Consider the following 17,914-nt stretch of genomic DNA (forward strand, 5'->3'; position numbering starts at 1 on the left):
CTTGCCGTACCCTTGGCTCTTTTGCTCTCCACACGGCGCCTGGATGCGCGCAGGCCAGGACGGGACCTGCGTAGGAGTATGGACAAGGCGTTCGAGGGACCGTAGGCCAGGCAAAAAGACCTGGCGGAACAATGTCCCCTCTCCAAAGGGGAGGTACGGTTCTATGGGTTCCCTATAAACACCATCTTGCTCGCTCTCACATTCTCTTTCCCAGGTTCTTACATTCTCTTGACATCTTGCGTTCTTGGTTCGCTGTTTGTGCCTGAGCTGCGTTCTTTGCCAGGCAGTAAGCATTTGACGGTGCCTCTCAGTCCCCCTCCTCATTGGAATCTGTCATTCTTTTGGAGAAGCCCGTCCTTGGTTCCCTCCCATGGCTACTGACTGGCAACCCGAGTGCCTCGTCACTCAGAACCAGCCATCACTGGATCCGGTGGGAGCTCATTCTGATCGAGCTCTGCAGAATACTTCTGGCAACGTCCAGTCTTATTCAGAGCATTTGACACATGGTGATATCGCTGCCCGTGAGGAACAGCTTCAGCATCTTGGCTTCAAGTATTCCCATGCCCCTCACCAGCCTCAGTCGTTGGCAGCATCCAACTTGCATCAGCAGCATGTAGCTGCTCGACTTCATGCCCGCAAGCTTCGTCGGCTTCATTCGGTTGGGCCCAACTCTCAATCGCGACGTGCACGAAGCAGCTACCTCAAATCCCAGAAGTACTTGGAGTATCGGGCTCGGCCTCGACGTGATACTGGAAAGGACGGAGAGCCTGTGTGGTCTGATGAGTTGGAAGATGCTTTCCAGCAGGGTAAGTCCACTTCACTGCTATGACATGTGGATTAAGAGTCTGATACCAGATTACAGCCCTCGAAGCAAACCCTCCTATGGGTCGGAGAAAGTGGTCCGAACGGGGCAAATCATATGGACGCAATGAGCTGATTGCAGAGTACATCTTCAAGTTGACTGGCAAGCGGAGAACCCGCAAGCAGGTCTCCAGCCATCTGCAGGTTCTTGACTCTTTCCTCAAGGGGGATCCCGATTGTAAGTTATCGATCATGTCTACATATCTGCATTGTCACTAACACGCTACATCAGGGGAGCGCCTTGTCCGAGAGACTTCACCCGAACGCTCGTCCAGCGTGCATGGATCAGCACCGGCTCCCAAGTGGAGAACTTCAATGGAGCACCCTTCAGCCTCCAGCCACTACAACAGTCATGCTCACCCCCTGTATCATGACCACATGAGGTCCATGCAGCCTTATGCGGGGGACCTGCCACCCCCACACTATACCCTTGGCTCCAACATGCAGGAGGCCGGCAGCAACATTCATGGCTTCAGCTTTGATATGTGGGTGAGCGCCCCTCAGCAGGCCAACCGCATCGACAAGGCACTGCATGCATATACTCGGCTGCAAGGTGATCTCCACCACCCAATTGCACCACCTATGCCTCTAGAGCACGTGAATGGATGGCGGACATCTTTCCCCCACTTGGCCACGATGGTGGACGACATCCACAACCCTCTGGATTGCGATATCATTCTTCTCGAAGTCAACCTTGAGTTGATGACTGATTTCCCGCCTGCAGGATCACGGCTGGGTATTCAGCTCGACCTTGACTACGGCCACCCTACTGCCGGCGACGTCTTGGGCGTCAGCCAGATGGAAAACTGGACCTGCAGCACGAATATCTACAAGGATGGCCAGGAGCTACTGGAGACCTACCACGACCTACCCAAGACTCAGTCCACCAAGGTCAAGCCTCTCTTTGAATCCTCTTGGTGGGCCAAGTTGTTCACTCAGGTGACCCAAGAGAAGCGCATCGCCGAGGACTCAGGCCAGCCTCAGGCCGTTCAAGACGCTGACGACCATACCCGTCAGTTCTTCCGCTCCTTGTCTGCAGTACAGGAGCTACGTGCCACTCCTCCCAGCTCTCGCCGGCTCTCCAGCCAATACCAAAGCCACCACGGCGATGAGAGCAAGCGCATGGCCGTTCTCGCCTGGAAGTTCCGTCAGACCCGCCCCGGCGAAGTTGGCACAACCACTTGGCGACGCCTAATCCCGGCACCGGACCGCACTACGACCAATAGCCCCCGGCCGGCCTCCGGTGTCGGTCTTCCTCCGCTCTCTCTCAATTCCATCCTTCTCAACAAGCCCTCCCACCAGGGTGTATACCAGGCTCCTCAACCTCAGGACCTCATCCACCACCAGCCCCAGTCTCAGTCACAATGGCCCATGTACCATTCCTCCCACGATAACGTGGCCAATCTCTTTAATACTTCCGGCCCTCTCGACTTCCTCACATCCATCACCAAACCCGAAGACGGCCTCAATGACAAAACCGCCTCCACCTCCGTGCTGGACTCCTTCTCCACCAGTCTGGCCCCAGACAACATCCCGTCGACCAGCCTCCACGGCTCCAACGCACCCGTCATGATGAACGTGCATGACCTCCCGCTCTCGCACCCCAGCATGGGTTACCCCATGAGCCACGAAGCATCCCACTACGTGCCTTCTCAGCAGCACGGCGTGCACATGCATGACAACAACGTGCTTAACGGGTTCTTCGGTTCCAACACACAGCCTCTCGACGATCTTAGCCACGGCCATGCCTGGGGTGCACACTCCACCTCGATGCCCGGAGACGTCGGAGCCGGCAGTTACCACCTCCCTTACCAGACGGAGCATGGGTCTGTCTCCCGCGAGCAGCAACCACACCACTTTGACAGTCTCTTGCCGTCGGAGGACCTTATGGATAAGATCGTCGGGCGGATGTCCAATGGTCCTAACATGCATGGGGCGGGCCCTGATGCGAGTGGAGGTTACGACAACTCATCGGTGGATGTATAATGAATAACTACTCTTTACACCCAAAACTTAAGTAATGATAATCATTCTGGCAGTGGTCTTGTACTTTTCTTATTGTCATTTTTCTTTCTTTCTACTCATTTACTTCATTTTATTTCTTTATTTCGATTATTGGAGCTGGGGGGAAGGGGGGAAGGGGAGTTGGATTTTCATACAATGTGGCGATATCTCATGGCAAGAAGCCGACTCAATTCCATTCTATTCTATTCCTTCTACTCCATCCTGCGTACGTCTTCTGATGGCGATCTTGAAATCTCTCCGGTGAAGTTTGAACTTCCGGCTAAATTCATCTCTTCAGCCATTTTAGCCGCAAGACAGCCACGTCAGTGGGGCAATTCCGGGGACGCCCAATGGCCGGGGCGACCCCAATCGAGGGGCATCTCCGTACTTTAGCCTGGACCTGGGCAATTTACAAAGACGTTCCAATCTTAACGATGTCTTGAATGTTTTAAATAAGTCCGCGGGGTCCTGATTTATTTCCTTTCCTCAGATACCCCTCCATGTCAGTTCTGCCCCTTTTCTTGTCTGTCCTTTACTAACCTCAATTAGATCACATAAAACTACATTCACAATGCCTTCCCCTAACGTCAAGCTTAACAACGGCTACGAGATGCCCCTCGTGGGCTTCGGCCTGTGGAAGGTCAACAACGACACCTGTGCCGACCAGGTCTACAACGCCATCAAGGCCGGTTACCGTCTCTTCGATGGTGCCTGCGGTATGTCTTTACCAATCCCAATTCCCCCTAAGGGACAAATCACTAACATTCCACCAGACTACGGCAACGAAGTCGAGTGTGGCCAGGGTGTCGCCCGCGCCATCAAGGACGGTCTCGTCAAGCGCGAGGAGCTCTTCATCGTCTCCAAGCTCTGGAACAGCTTCCACGAGGCCGACAAGGTCGAGCCCATTTGCCGCAAGCAGCTCGCTGACTGGGGTGTCGACTACTTCGACCTGTACATCGTCCACTTCCCCATCGCCCTGAAGTACCTCGACCCCTCCGTCCGCTACCCTCCCAGCTGGACCACCGCCGACGGCAAGATCGAGACCATCAACGTCCCCATCCAGGAGACCTGGGGTGCCATGGAGAGCCTCGTCGATAAGAAGCTCGCCCGCAGCATCGGTGTCAGCAACTTCAGCGCCCAGCTGCTGATGGATCTGCTCCGTTACGCTCGTGTCCGTCCCGCTACCCTGCAGATCGAGCACCACCCCTACCTCACCCAGACCCGTCTGGTCAACTACGCCCAGGAGCAGGGTATCACCGTCACCGCTTACTCTTCCTTCGGTCCTCTGTCCTTCCTCGAGCTCGACTTGAAGCATGCTAAGGATACCCCTCTGCTGTTCGAGCACGCTACTATCATTTCCATTGCTGAGAAGCACGGTCGTACCCCCGCTCAGGTCCTCCTGCGCTGGTCTACTCAGCGTAACATCGCTGTTATCCCTAAGAGCAACAACCCTACTCGTCTGGCACAGAACTTGGAGGTCACCGACTTCAACCTTGAGCAGAGTGAGATTGAGGCTATCTCTGCTTTGGACAAGGGTCTCCGCTTCAACGACCCCATTGCTGTGAGTTTTATTTCTATGTGTCTATTAGCGATGACTGACTTTTTAATAGTACGGCCTTGGAATCCCCATCTTCTAAGTGCATCCAGACGAAAAGGCTGGGCAGATGTCAGGTCAGGGGAAGAGATTCTCCGTATTACGATTATGATGCAAAAACGAAATAAAAACATTTCTTTACCATTTTTAACTTCCATTTTGCTTCATATTAGCCGTAACCAGTAGTAGCCTGGATACCCCACGTCCGTTTCTACGGTAACATTGCCACTTCGGGTTGCCGATCGGCTCCGGGATCCCGATCTCGGAGTAGCTCGGAGTAAGTTCGTGGCTAGTACTCCGTACTACTACTCAAATGAGCAGCCTAATCGCTCACCCCGCCATCCCCTGACCAGCCTACTCCGTAATGCATTCTCCCCTATTTTCTAGCTTTCGCCTACTCCGAATGGACCGAATCTCCGATGGTAACCGCACTGCCTACGGAGTACTATGTTCCTAGCCGTGCGGGTCTGAGGATGACGTACGTCGGCTACGGTGGCTTGCTGTCCTCTTCGGACTTCCCCTCGGGAAAGTTGAGTGAACGAAGAAGAAGCCTATCAAAGTCATATGTATCGGCAATTGACCAATTTCTTAGTTCGTCAGTAACCGCTAGCTGCTACCAACAGAGCCCCAATTGCCCGAAGTAACAAGTGTTTTGAAAACCCCTTCCCTTTCCCGGAGATCTTGCGGGGAACCGAATTCAACAAGTCGACCCTTTTCCATGACAGCCACTTTATCAAGCGACCCAACGTTATGCAGCTTATGCATGATGCAGAGAACGGTATGGTGCTGGAAATGCTGCTTGATGATATTATCAATCTTCTTCTCCGTCTTGGTGTCATCAATGCTAAGTAGGGACATGTTAGCTTTTCATAATTGAAGGACAATCCAAATTTGAAGTTACCTGCTGGTAGGTTCATCCATGATCAGAATTTGACCGAGATGACACAAAGCTCGCGCCAGGCAGAAGAGCTGCTTTTGGCCGTGTGAGAAGATATCATCAGATAATTCGATATCGAGACCGCCCTCTGCATTGATGATATCCCACAATCCCACCGTTCGAAGAGCGTCGATCAAGACGTTTTCATCGTTCGTTCGGGCATGCGGGTCCAGATTCAGGCGGACAGACCCGTGTAGGAAGATTGGTTCCTGGGAGATGGTGTTAAGCTCGGCTCGAATGCGAGGTTGGGGGATTCGAGATGCATCGACTCCGTCAATGCGGATGGTTCCGTTGCGAATCTCGAGCATTTGCATAAGTGCCATGATTAATGACGATTTTCCACTAGTTGCTAGTTAGCGGTTGTCATGGAGTTGTATGCAGTGAAATGCTGGGGCATTGGCGGCTGCGAAGATGGATGAAGATATCACTTACCTTCCGGTCTTTCCACACACTGCGACTTACTCACCCGGTTGTATTTCGAAAGTTATATCTTCAATAGTATAGTCTTCGGCTTGCCTGGACCAAATATCAGCAAAAGACCATCCGAAGGAGTTATTCACCTACCCATGAGTTCCATAAACCCCCACGAAAGATATTCCACCTTTCTTCGAATCATCCGATGAATCCCCAGACTCCTTGTTGATATTCTCACGTGGAGTGTCCTCGACGAAGGATTTGATTCGTGACAAGGCCCCAAGCGATGTCTCCAACGTAGTCCAATGAGAGATCAACTGTTGTAGACTGCCACTGAAATTGACAATATTAAACAGCGCGACCCCCAAAAAGCCAGTACTGGATTCTCTCCCGATTGTCGTCGCAATAGAAACAACCAGAATGGCTATCCCAGCCACGAGTAGGTCCAATACTAGGTTCAACCATCGCTGTAAACAGAACAGCAAGTAGTAGGGCTGTTGTGATGCAGTCAGTGCTTGCTTGTTTCGTTCTTCATAGTGCTCTGTCCAACCAAATGCACGAAGGGTCAAGAGCCCTGTATGCACTTCAAGAAGTTGCGATTGCAAAGGGGCCTTGAGTTCGATCTCTCGAAGTCGGATGACTCGAGAAGTGCGGAGATAGAACTTCCCCAGGAAAAACACTATCATGACGCAAAATGGGATTATCGATGAGACATATTTGGATGACCCGGTGAATATGAGAACTGCTTCGGCGATACAGCCAAGCAGGGAAGTAACGGTGATATCGAATGCATTTGATAGCTCCCCTCCAATGTATCCGAGGTCTTCGCTGAATCTGGAGTGTGGAGTGGTTAGCTGTCCAATGTTCACTGAGATTTATGAATATCGGACCGTACCTATTGAGGGTTGTCCCAACATCGGTGGAGCTCAAGAAAGAAGTTTTTGCCCTGTTCATTCGGTACGTTAGCAGCGAGGCCAACCAACACATTATTCAACATACATGAACACTGTGTCTAACAAGGCTCGATGGAATTTCGCCGCTGTCTTCGGTGCAATAATCATCTTGAACATCCTTTTTCAACAATCAGCAAATAAGACTTCACGTATTTGAATTGGGTCAATTGTACCACTCGACGACAGCAAGTAACACCAAGGTCATAATACCTAGAGCGGCGTATACGCCTATCCAGTAGCCCAGTCGGGCATTTGGATGCTGCTTGTTGCCGGCGGTCCACCACTCAAGCCAAATCTCTGCGGAAATTCGTCAGCAAAAAGCAATAGAAGCATTCAGTGCTTGAAGGAATACTGACGTGGGAAGTTGAGCCCAACCATGAATGCGATGGCAAAAGCCAAGTACAAAACCACCAGTAGCCAGCCAACGTTTCCAAAGTAAAACAGATAAACAGCCCGGTCACGATTTATAGGCCGTTGAAGAGCATCGCGTTCTAGCTCTGTGGTATGATCCAAGGAAAATAGTTCAGGTTCTTCGTCCACGAGCGCGTCATGCTCTTGGACACTCGCGAATTGGTCGGTGGACTGCACAAGGCCTTCAGTAGAAATTCTACTGTACGTCCCTTGCTCCACGAGCTGGCCTTGAGGACCGAGTAAAATGACTGAATCGGCGTACTGAAGAAGGGGCCCTATATCCCATGAGTAAAATAAAAAGCAAGTTATGCATCAGACCTGTCATACCGAATGTTGTGGCCACCACGACCGTGTGCTTGTTTCTCTTCAACAGGCCATGAGAGGAGAACAAGGAATGTAACATATGCTGTACAGTTCTTTGGTCAAGACCAGCCAAGACATTATCGAGAATCAGGACCTTCTGCCAGGGGGATATTCGTGCCTACTTTTGTACTTAAAAATATATGGTATCCGACTTAACGAATCGCCCGGTATAGCGAATAACCCATTCCCCTTAACGAATACCATATATTTTTAAGCACAAAAGTAGGCACGAATATCCCCCTGGCGGCTGTTCTCAATAATAGAGCCCTGGAGCTTCATACTCAGCCTATTTAGGTTGCGAATTTGCTCGATATCACCTTCTTTCTGCTTCTCGAGGTACAGCCTTAGACCCTCGAAACACTCAAGGGCACGAGCCGCTGTTATATATATCCCGTGGTTCGTACCTACCTGTTCGAAAGGACTTCTCGGATCGACTGCATCGTAGCGGGTGCTGAGACTGAGCTAGTTAGCTCGCCGTGTTGTGTACGGCTTGCTATTCCTCGACGTGCTTGGAACCTCTGTAGCCAACCATTGCTAAAAGCAGATAACGGCTCCCCTTGACATTGGGGGATATTCTTCCAGAAAAATTCAGCCTTCTCGCGGATTGTAGCTGCTGAGATGGTGATAGAAGTACAAGGTAGAAAATATTGATGCTATGAGTGGAAAGCAGTGTACTATGCTTGTATTGGATAAAAGTGGACAAGGAGAGAAGAGAAAGGAGAGAGAGAGCTAACTACTTGGTCTGTTGATTGCTGTGGTTGCCCAGGTAATGCAGCCCGACACACAAATTGAGGGGTAGCGAGAGGTGCGCACGGGCCAATATACTCGGTATAGCGAACTTAGTATGGGAATGGGAGGGTGGAAAAAAATTAACGTATGTCGCAAAAGCGAGGATGTTCGTTATTTGTATGGGAAATCAATTTTGGGAATTGATTTCATTCGTTACGGCGAGGAATTCGTATTGCCGGGGTACGTTATAGCGGGGTTTTACTGTACATGCAGCTTCGAATGAAAAGGGGCTGACGCAGTCCAACTCTTCACTTGTACTGGCGGAAAAGCAAGAACCAGTACCTGCAGAGTCCCACCCCGATCAACTATCGGGGCCCAAAAAGCAAATGCGAAGGCTGTGGGCCGAAGCTAGTGGCACCACAGCGGAGCATGTCGAGATCGGCAGGCATGATGACTTCACTGCTTCAGCGGCTCACCTACTAGTGTCCTGCAGTTGAGCCAGATCTCCCAGGAGGAGAGCCTCTGCTTAGATCCAAGAGATATCTTCGAAAACTCGCCCCTAGAGTTAGTCGAGCAACTTCAGAACCAGACCGTATCAACCACAAACATGACCATTCCTCCCTTTTCGCTCTTGGGCCCTGCTATCGATTGCCAGGAAATACGCTACCATGCAGCCCACCTATGCCATGTCAAGCAGAACCAGGTCTTGGATGTTTTGCCATGCACTCCTCTCCAAGCTGGACTGCTAGCGCTCACCCAATTGAATGCTGGTAATTACGTGGCCAAAAATGTCTTCGAAATTGATCCCAGTATCAATCTGGAAAGCTTCCGCGCTGCGTGGGACCAGGTGGTAGCGGTAAACCCTATCCTACGCACCAGAATGGTGACCTTACCAGGCCATGGCATGGTGCAAGTAATCCTCGACGAAGAGGTTCAATGGGTCTTTGAGGATAGTCTTGAGCTGTACCAACGGAGATCCTTGGCTGAAGAGTCTGCGTTTGGGCTCGGTGACCCTCTTACCCGCTTTGCGCTCATTGGAGGCGACACGCCGGGGCCTCGCTATTTTGTGTGGAAGATTCACCACGCGCTCTATGACGGATGGTCTCAACCACTGATCCTGAAGGATGCTGAGCACACTTACTATCGGGGAGTCGGTCCACCACTATCATCAATGTCAGGATTGATACAGTATATTCAAGGGTTGGACCCCATTGACGTGGCGCGCTTTTGGGCAAAGCTGTTCCAAGGTTTCACTGGAGTTAGCTTTCTCGCCACGAACAAAGGTCTCTGTCTGGATCACCCTCAGGACAGGCGAGCAATAACCCGCGATGTATCGGACCTGAAATGGGGCCGGAACAATTTCACCCCTACCACTGTTGTACGCACGGCATGGGCAGCCGTGCAAGCCAGTCGCACCAACTCCAACGAGGCTGTCTTTGGCATCAGGGTAACAGGACGGCAGGGAGCTCTCGCGGGGATTGAGCATCTGGCAGGTCCCATCATTGCTACAGTCCCAGTTCGGGTCCAGATCGATTGGTCAGGGAGCATCAGTCAATTGCTGGAGAGTGTACAGTGCCAAGGGACCGAGATGATACCCTTTGAGCAGACGGGTCTCCAGAATATTCGGCGCATCAACGATGAGACCCGGGCTGCTTGCGGCTTTCAATCACTTTTGGTCATTCAAGCCATGCATGAAAGTTCGGCTGATACCGACAACAGACCATTTCTGAGTGAGGTTCAGGATACCAGCAATTTGATGGAAGAGCCTGCCTCTGGAACCTATGCTCTTGAGATTGAGTGTCAACTGTCATTGAGTGGATTAAATGTCCAGATTGATTTTGATGGCAACGTCATTCCGCCAGGGGATGTGGAAGAGATCCTGGACGAGCTGCAGCATGTTCTGCGCCAATTGGCAGGCTTCAGCGATGGGACACAGAGAACAAACCGCCCAGTTGCGTCAGTGCTGCCACCACCCAAATCTATGAGCCAAGTCTCCGAATGGAATGCGGAATATTTTCCTCCGGTTGAAGAGACTGTCCATGCTGTCATCAAAAGGCGAGCTAGGGAGTCTCCACGAGCTATGGCGATATGTGCCTGGGATGGAGAGATTACATACCACCAACTAGATGAACTCTCCACTCGACTGGCAGGTCCCTTGGCTAGGATTCCAGTGGCTGGTACCCTAGTCACACTTCTGTTCGAAAAATCCCTCTGGATGCCTGTGGCAGCACTCGCTGTTGTAAAAGCAGGAGGTGCCTTGAATGCTCTTGAGATGAAGCAGCCAGAGGAACGCCTTCGAGAGATTGTTGCTCAGACCAACTCTCCATTACTGCTTTGTTCCATTCAGAACGAGAAGCTGGCTTCAAAGCTTCAACCGAAACGGTTGTTGGTAGTGGGAAAGAATTCTGATGGAAGAATCCCTGATGGAAGCATTTCTGATGGGAGCATTTCTGATGGGAGCATTTCTGATGGAAGCATTTCTGATGGAAGCATTTCTGATGGAAGCATGTCTCATGAAAGCAATACTGATGGAAGCAATCACCCTCCACCCCAACTGCCTTTCGTCAGTCCTGCAAGTCTTCTTTATGTGGTCTTCACCTCTGGTAGCACCGGAAGGCCCAAAGGTGTCCAGATCACACATCGTAACATGCGCAGTGCTATCACTCACCAGCAAACCGCATTGCAGTATAATGAGAAGTCCCGAGTGTTTGACTTTGCCAGCTACGGCTTCGATGTGGCGTGGTCTAATTTATTCATGACGCTCACTGCTGGCGGGTGTTTATGTATCCCATCCGCCCATGAACGCGAAAACGAACTGATTCATTGCCTCGTCAAGTACGATATCAATCTCATGGATAGCACCCCTTCACTTGCTCGGACATTAGGCAAGGAGGTGATATCTCGTTTGACCACGCTCATCCTTGGAGGAGAGGCCATGCTCCCCAGTGACGCACTACTCGCCGGCGACCGAACGACAATCGTCAACGCATATGGGCCTGCCGAGTGTACACCAACCGCTCTCATTTCCAAGTTTCACGCAGACGGTGTCAGAATCGGTCGTGGGTACGGTTCTTGCCCCTGGATTGTTGATGCGGAAAACCCAAGCCGACTGGTCCCTGTGGGATCAGTCGGTGAGCTCTGGCTTGAAGGGCCGATTGTGGGTGATGGGTACCTCAACGACGCTGAGAAGACGTCCGCGGCATTTATCCGTGATCCACCCTGGCTACTGCGTCACGTTGGCCGAACCGGGCTTGTGTACCGTACGGGCGACCTTGTTCGCTATGAATCAGATGGGTCACTTGTCTACATCGGACGGAAAGATCACCAGGTCAAAATTCGAGGCCAGCGAGTCGAACTCGGCGAAATCGAAATTACCTTGGAGCGCATCCTCCGTTCTATCAGAGCTCGTGTAGTGGTCGAAGTTGTCCAGCTGACGGATGTGTCAACCCTGACTCTGGTGGGATTTGTGACCCTTCCCAAGGCTGGAGGGATGACGGAAGCCGACCACGAAGTCGCAGTCAAGCAGGCAACTGATGGTTTGGTCGACCGGCTGGCCCAAACATTGCCATCATATATGATTCCAGCCATGTTATTCTCACTCCCGGTTGTTCCAGTGACGACGACTGGCAAGGCCGATCGACGTCAGCTACGCGAGAAAGCTAGATCATTGTTGTTGTCTATGCGCGCGAATGAAGCAGTACAAACAAGAAAAGACCAAGTATTCAATTCCACTGAATCTGTCATCCGTGACGTTTGGGCCGCTATCCTCAACCTGACGGAAGAAGAAACATCACTCGACGTGGACTTTGCGCGACTCGGTGGAGACTCAATTACAGCCATGCAAATCGTTTCACAATGTCGAATGCACAATCTTCAACTGACCGTCAGCGACATTCTGCAAGCGCGTACCATCCGAAAACTAGCCGATCGCTGCAAGCCACTACCGCTGCAGGACGAGCTGACAGATGTCCTTGGGTGTGATTGTGAAGACCCGTCAGTTCCATCGGAGCTCTCCCCGATTCAGCAGGATTTCTTCAGTCTCTATCCCGATGGCCTGAACCACTACAATCAGTCCTTTTTGTTGGATCTTGCGAATCCTGTCTCAGCACCTACCCTTCTGAATGCCTTGAGGGCGATAGTCTCTCGTCACCCCATGCTTCGTGCTCGATTCCAGAATAACCCGAACACCGGATCCTGGCAGCAACGGATTGCCGAAGACGGGCCGGGGGCATTTGCCTTCGCTGTCCATACTGTGCACAACAAAGCAGCTGCTTCAAGCGCTGCGCAATGGCGACAAGAAAATTTGGATATCCGAGAAGGCCCCGTGTTTGCTTGTGACTTGTTCAATGTTACATCTGGTGTGCAAATGGTCTTGCTCTCTGCGCATCATCTGGTGATAGATCTTGTTTCTTGGCGCATTGTATGGGGTGACTTGGAGGATCATATCAAACATGGATCCATTCGTTCCCCTCAGACAATATCTTTCCAGAGATGGTGTGCAACCCAGGCCCGACTCGGTCAGACCCTCTCCCCACTTGAGGTGCTACCATACAGCCTGCCCGACTCACAGCTTGACTTCTGGGGCATCCCCTTGGAAGAAAATACATTCGATCAATGCGAAAGCTTGGACATCACGGTTCCTGAGGACATCACCACGCTGCTGTTTGGCATGAGCAACGACAGCCTTCGCACTGAGCCCGTCGATCTGATGCTCGCTGCTCTGATACGTGGATTTGCTTTAACCTTTCCGGAGCGGCCTGTTCCTCCGGTATGGACAGAAGCCCATGGAAGAGAGCAGTTGGATAGCCAGTCTATGGATGTTTCAGGGACCATTGGGTGGTTTACTGCAATCTTCCCTCTCGTGGTGCCCATCACATCAGCTCATTCACCTTCTCATGCTGTACGGCTGGTGAAAGACATCCGACGCAAAGTGCCCGGAAAGGGCCAACCATTCTCTTCCTGTCGGGCCTATAGTGAATCGGGTCGCCGGATATTCGGAGGTCATGATGTTGTCGAACTGGTGTTCAACTTTACCGGGAGGTTCCAGCAACTAGAGAAGGACGATGGAATCCTCCAGGAGTCATCGTCGCTCACAGATGAGGGCCCTGATGAGTGCGATTTCATCCCGATCTCAGGCTCAGCCCAGCGTCCATCTCTGATGGACCTCACTCTGGGTGTGGTTGATGGGCAGCTCAAAGTATCATTGAACGTTCACAAGAGAATGAATCTAGATCAGATTCAGGAATGGCTGCACCATTTCAACAAGGACCTTGAGGATCTCTGTCGCGGTCTTTCACGAGAACCTTCTGAGTTGACACTCGGTGATTTGTCAATTTCTTCTTTATCGTATCGCGGTCTTGACACCCTTCTTCAACAGAGTCTGCCTCAACTGGGAGTCAAGGTTTCCTCCGTTGTGGATGTCTACCCTTGCTCGGCGCTGCAAGAAGGAATGTTACTCAGCGCCATGAAAGGAGCCGCCTCATACGATACTTCCACGATTTGGCGTTGCCAATCGGCTGTTGGCCCAGGATCAGATACGAGAGTCTGCCCGTCGTTACTGGTTGAAGCGTGGCAGAAAGTGACAAAAAGACACAGTATCCTTTCTTCCGTATTTACGCTACACCCAGACGGTGATGGATTCATCCAAATTGTATTGGATGACCCTGTGATCCGCGTGGCCCAGATAGTTCCTGAGCTTGACGATCCCACTACGACCTTGTTCAATCTCGAGAAACCATCATTCGCTCCTGGTGAGCCACAGCACTCGTTCACCATCAGTCAATCGAGTACCGGCGAAACGATCTGTCGCTTGGATATAAACCACGTATTAACGGATGCTCGCTCTGAATCAATTCTTTTGGAGGAGTTAGCGCTCGCATACGAAGGTTGCGAACTACCGACAGCACCCATGTTCTCTGAGATTGTACAATACAACAGCAAGACTTCGAAAGCAAAGGCTCTAGCCACCTGGGTGGCCAACTTGGAAGGGCTCCAGCCTTGCAAATTCCCTACCTCATCCTTGCATTCGTCAGCTCAACCCATCAAATTCGGCGAGGTATCCTATGCCACTCCCAACTTTCAGGTTGGCCCCACAGAGTTCTGCAAGAGCAATGGGATACTGCTCTCTTCCTTTATACACGTTTCCTGGGCCATGGTTCTCTCATATTACACCGGAATGTCTGATGTCTGCTTCGGATATGATGTCTCTGGCCGCGATGCTCCAATTGAAGGGGTGGACAGATTGGTTGGACCCTTGGCAAACCTCCTGGTCAGTCGCGTGCGCCTCAGCGCTTCGGCAAATGAGGTATTGCATGCTGCCTCGGCAAGAGCGGGTCAAGATTTGGCCTTCCAAAATGTCTCGATAGCGGACATCCAGCATCATTTGCGTCTTTCCGGGCGGCAACTTTTCAATACATCGCTTTCAATCCACGACAATAGAGCCGAGAGGCTAGCCAACAAAAGAATATCATTTCAAATTGTGAGAAGCGAAGATGCGCATGAGGTACAAAGAATCTATCTCTGATATTTAACTAAGATTTAGCTAACATTTTCCGGGCTAGTTTGACTTGAGGCTGAACGTCCTTCTTAACCAAGGCCATCCGGACTTTGTGCTTGAGTTTCAAGAGCCCCGTGTGTCTCGTCGGATTGCTGAGGAAGTGTACGGAGTCTTGATGCAGGCGATTGATCACCTTTTAACAACGACCGAAAACCACATCTCCGAACACGGAGATTCTCTGGTATCCCAGCAAGTGGACCCTACCTCGACACTATTTAGCCAATTTTTCACACGGGTCGGGGGCATTGAAAGGCCAGTCGCAGAGGCATTTTGGAAGGCTCAATTTGCCAATATTCGAGGCTCTCATTTCCCTGCCATCAAGCCAACTGCCACTCAGGAGAGGATCTACAATAATGTATCCTTCGACCTGAACCTTGATCTGACAGGCCATGATTTCACAGCAGATGTCATTCTGAAAGCAGCATGGGCCCTTCTTAGTAGCCGCTTGTTAAACTCGGACGAAAGCCTGTTTGGCACAGCAACTACTGGCCATGGAGCAGGTTCAATTTTGCCAATCCGCATTCCTGTCAATGGGGAAAAGAGCATTGGCTCATTCTTAAGCCAGATCAGGCAACAGGGTTTGGATCTTGGCTCCCTCAAGCGGATGCGACTGGAGCAAGTGGCCTGCATATCGGACGAGACTGCTCTGGCTTGCAGGTTACAGTCCATCTTGGTGGTCCATCCTGGAGACGAGTCTGTCCCAGAAGCTGTTGCCGCCCAAGAAGGCTGCACACCGTCATTGACAATTGAAGCTCGAATAGAAGCCCAATCTACCAAAATCCAGGCTACATTCGATCCTGCTGTTGTGACTGCCCTCGAGGTCTCCCGGCTCTTACACCAGTTGGGACACATTCTTCATCAGCTGGTCGATTTTGAGCTTCGAGAGACGCTGCTTCGAACTGTGACAGTCACAAGTGTGGATGATCTAAACACAATATGGTCTTGGAATGCGACGTTGCCGTCTCCAGTCAGCGGTTGTGTCCATGACATGATCGTCGAAAGAGCGAAGCATTTACCTCAATCCGTGGCAATTGATGCTTGGGATGGAAGTATGACATATGGTCAACTCGACTCTCTTTCATCCAAGCTAGCCAGTCAACTGGTCTATGGAGGTCTTGGTAGTGGGAGCATCGTTCCTCTCTGTTTCGAGAAATCAATGTGGATGCCAGTCGCTGCACTTGCAGTCATGAAAGCAGGCGCAGCATCTGTGCTCATTGAGATCTCGCATCCGGAGCAGCGGATCCGCGCAATTATTGACCAGGTTTTTGCCAATTCAACACGCAAGATTATTTTATCATCAGCCCACAATGGCACGTTCTGCGAGCGTTTTGGCAGCAATCATGTGTTGCCCGTGAGCGAGGAGTTCTTTGTCGAAGGTGTGAATTCCATCGCTTACGAGCCATCCTTGGTCCATCCGTCAGACGTGCTCTACGTTGTTTTTACTTCTGGTACCAGCGGCAGCCCCAAAGGAGTCATCATAACCCACCAAAACTTCTGCAGCGCCATTTCCTACCAGCGGGACCAGCTCGGCTTTGACACCAACTCAAGAGTGTTTGACTTTGCGTCAAATGCATTCGACGTGGCATGGCTCAATCTACTCAAGACACTCAGCAGTGGCGGGTGTCTTTGCATACCATCTGCCGCCGAGCGTGTCGATGATCTCGGCGGCGCTCTGGAGAAATACAAGGCAACTGTTGTCGACCTTACGCCTTCGGTTGCACGTACCGTCAAACCGGCCGCCCTTTCACGGCTGGCTACATTGATCTTTGGGGGTGAAGCCGTATCACCCAGCGACTTCAAGTCGGTAGGCGGAGATACCCAGATCAGAGTCGCCTACGGTCCAGCAGAGTGCACACCTACCAGTGCAATCCTTGCCAACACTGCTTCCACTGAAGGTGCAATAGGACGTGCGGCAGGAACATGCACGTGGATTGTCGATCTGGAAAATCCCGATACATTGGCCCCCGTGGGCGCACCCGGTGAACTCTGGATTGAAGGTCCCCTTGTTGGCCAAGGTTACCTCAATAACGTGGAGAAGTCTGCGCAGGCATTTGTCCATGACCCAGCATGGTTGCAGCGAGGCTCCCCAGACGGTCAACACTCTCCCCGATCAGGCAGACTCTACCGCACTGGCGATCTAGTCCGGTACAATGGCGATGGCTCTCTAGTATTCCTTGGGCGCCGGGACTCGCAAATCAAGATCAGAGGCCAGCGAGTAGAACTGGGAGACATCGAAAGTCATGTCCGTCGAGCTATTGGGACTACGGGTGATGAACATGCAGCCGACACGCAAGTGGCAGTAGAATACCTCCACTTGAACGGGTCGTCGGATAAGTCGCTCGTTGCATTCATCAGTCTGGGGAAAGATTCATCGATGTTGTCTTCTGATGATCTCAACATTGTCGTTCAGCGCCTAGCCGCCCAAGCTACGGAGCAGCTTACGGAAGAGCTCCCTATTTATATGCTGCCATCTGCGTATATACCCATTCAAACGATGCCGGTCACGACTTCTGGCAAAATTGACCGAGGTCAACTCCACCAGATTGGATCATCATTCAGCATCAGCGATGTTGGCCGGCTCTCTGGGAAGGCCGTCCAAAAACGCGCGCCAGAAACAGAAACTGAGATACTGATGCAATCTATATGGGCAAAGGTCCTTCAGATCGACAGAAACCAGATATACGCCGATGATAACTTCTTCCAATGCGGTGGTGACTCTATTGGCGCGATGCGGCTTGTAGCCCTAGCGCGCTATGAGGAGCTTACCTTCACAGTTAGTGACGTGTTCCAGCACCCTGTTCTTTCTGATTTGTGTCGTCAATGTCGGGCTGGAGTTGAGAGGACTGGTTTACGCTAGCTTGTGTCTATAGCACTAGAACTCGTTTCTGATAGCATGGTTGAATTGAATAGAGAGCTTAAACTGGCGTCCAAGGTAGCCGTTTTCGGCAACTGACTTACCATTATTAGTTACTGTAGCGCTGGGATAACAAACATCCGCCAAGGAATAGCCCGGACTGACGATCGGCCATTTCCCTCCGACCTCCGACTCCTCCGTCCACTAGCACATACACTTCCTCAAATCCTTCGCGCAA

General features: G+C 51.4%; 4 protein-coding genes across 4 annotated transcripts; 3 read left to right on the forward strand and 1 right to left on the reverse strand.

Moving 5' to 3' along the window:
- Positions 1 to 370: 370 nt before the first annotated feature.
- Positions 371 to 2,847, forward strand: abaA (transcription factor AbaA; the record flags this gene model as incomplete). The annotated part of the gene is made up of 3 exons (XM_056662204.1): positions 371 to 806; positions 863 to 1,039; positions 1,094 to 2,847. The coding sequence occupies 3 exons, from the start codon at positions 371 to 373 to the stop codon at positions 2,845 to 2,847; spliced, it is 2,367 nt and encodes a 788-aa protein (XP_056524317.1).
- Positions 2,848 to 3,436: 589 nt separating this feature from the next.
- On the forward strand, positions 3,437 to 4,502 carry N7515_001461 (uncharacterized protein; the record flags this gene model as incomplete). Its single annotated transcript, XM_056662205.1, has 3 exons — positions 3,437 to 3,581; positions 3,639 to 4,426; positions 4,476 to 4,502. 3 exons carry the CDS (start codon positions 3,437 to 3,439, stop codon positions 4,500 to 4,502), a joined length of 960 nt encoding a protein of 319 aa, XP_056524318.1.
- Positions 4,503 to 5,065: 563 nt separating this feature from the next.
- On the reverse strand, positions 5,066 to 6,871 carry N7515_001462 (Cyclic peptide transporter; the record flags this gene model as incomplete). The annotated part of the gene is made up of 5 exons (XM_056662206.1): positions 5,066 to 5,303; positions 5,361 to 5,745; positions 5,863 to 5,912; positions 5,961 to 6,644; positions 6,810 to 6,871. The coding sequence occupies 5 exons, from the start codon at positions 6,869 to 6,871 to the stop codon at positions 5,066 to 5,068; spliced, it is 1,419 nt and encodes a 472-aa protein (XP_056524319.1).
- A 2,002-nt stretch (positions 6,872 to 8,873) lies between these two features.
- N7515_001463 (non-ribosomal peptide synthetase) lies at positions 8,874 to 17,679 on the forward strand (the record flags this gene model as incomplete). Its single annotated transcript, XM_056662207.1, has 2 exons — positions 8,874 to 14,768; positions 14,827 to 17,679. The coding sequence occupies 2 exons, from the start codon at positions 8,874 to 8,876 to the stop codon at positions 17,677 to 17,679; spliced, it is 8,748 nt and encodes a 2,915-aa protein (XP_056524320.1).
- Positions 17,680 to 17,914: the final 235 nt, after the last annotated feature.

This window comes from Penicillium bovifimosum (assembly GCF_028826915.1).
Source record: "Penicillium bovifimosum strain IBT 22155 chromosome Unknown utg000002l_segment0_segment0, whole genome shotgun sequence".
NCBI classification, from domain to species: Eukaryota; Fungi; Ascomycota; class Eurotiomycetes; order Eurotiales; family Aspergillaceae; genus Penicillium; species Penicillium bovifimosum.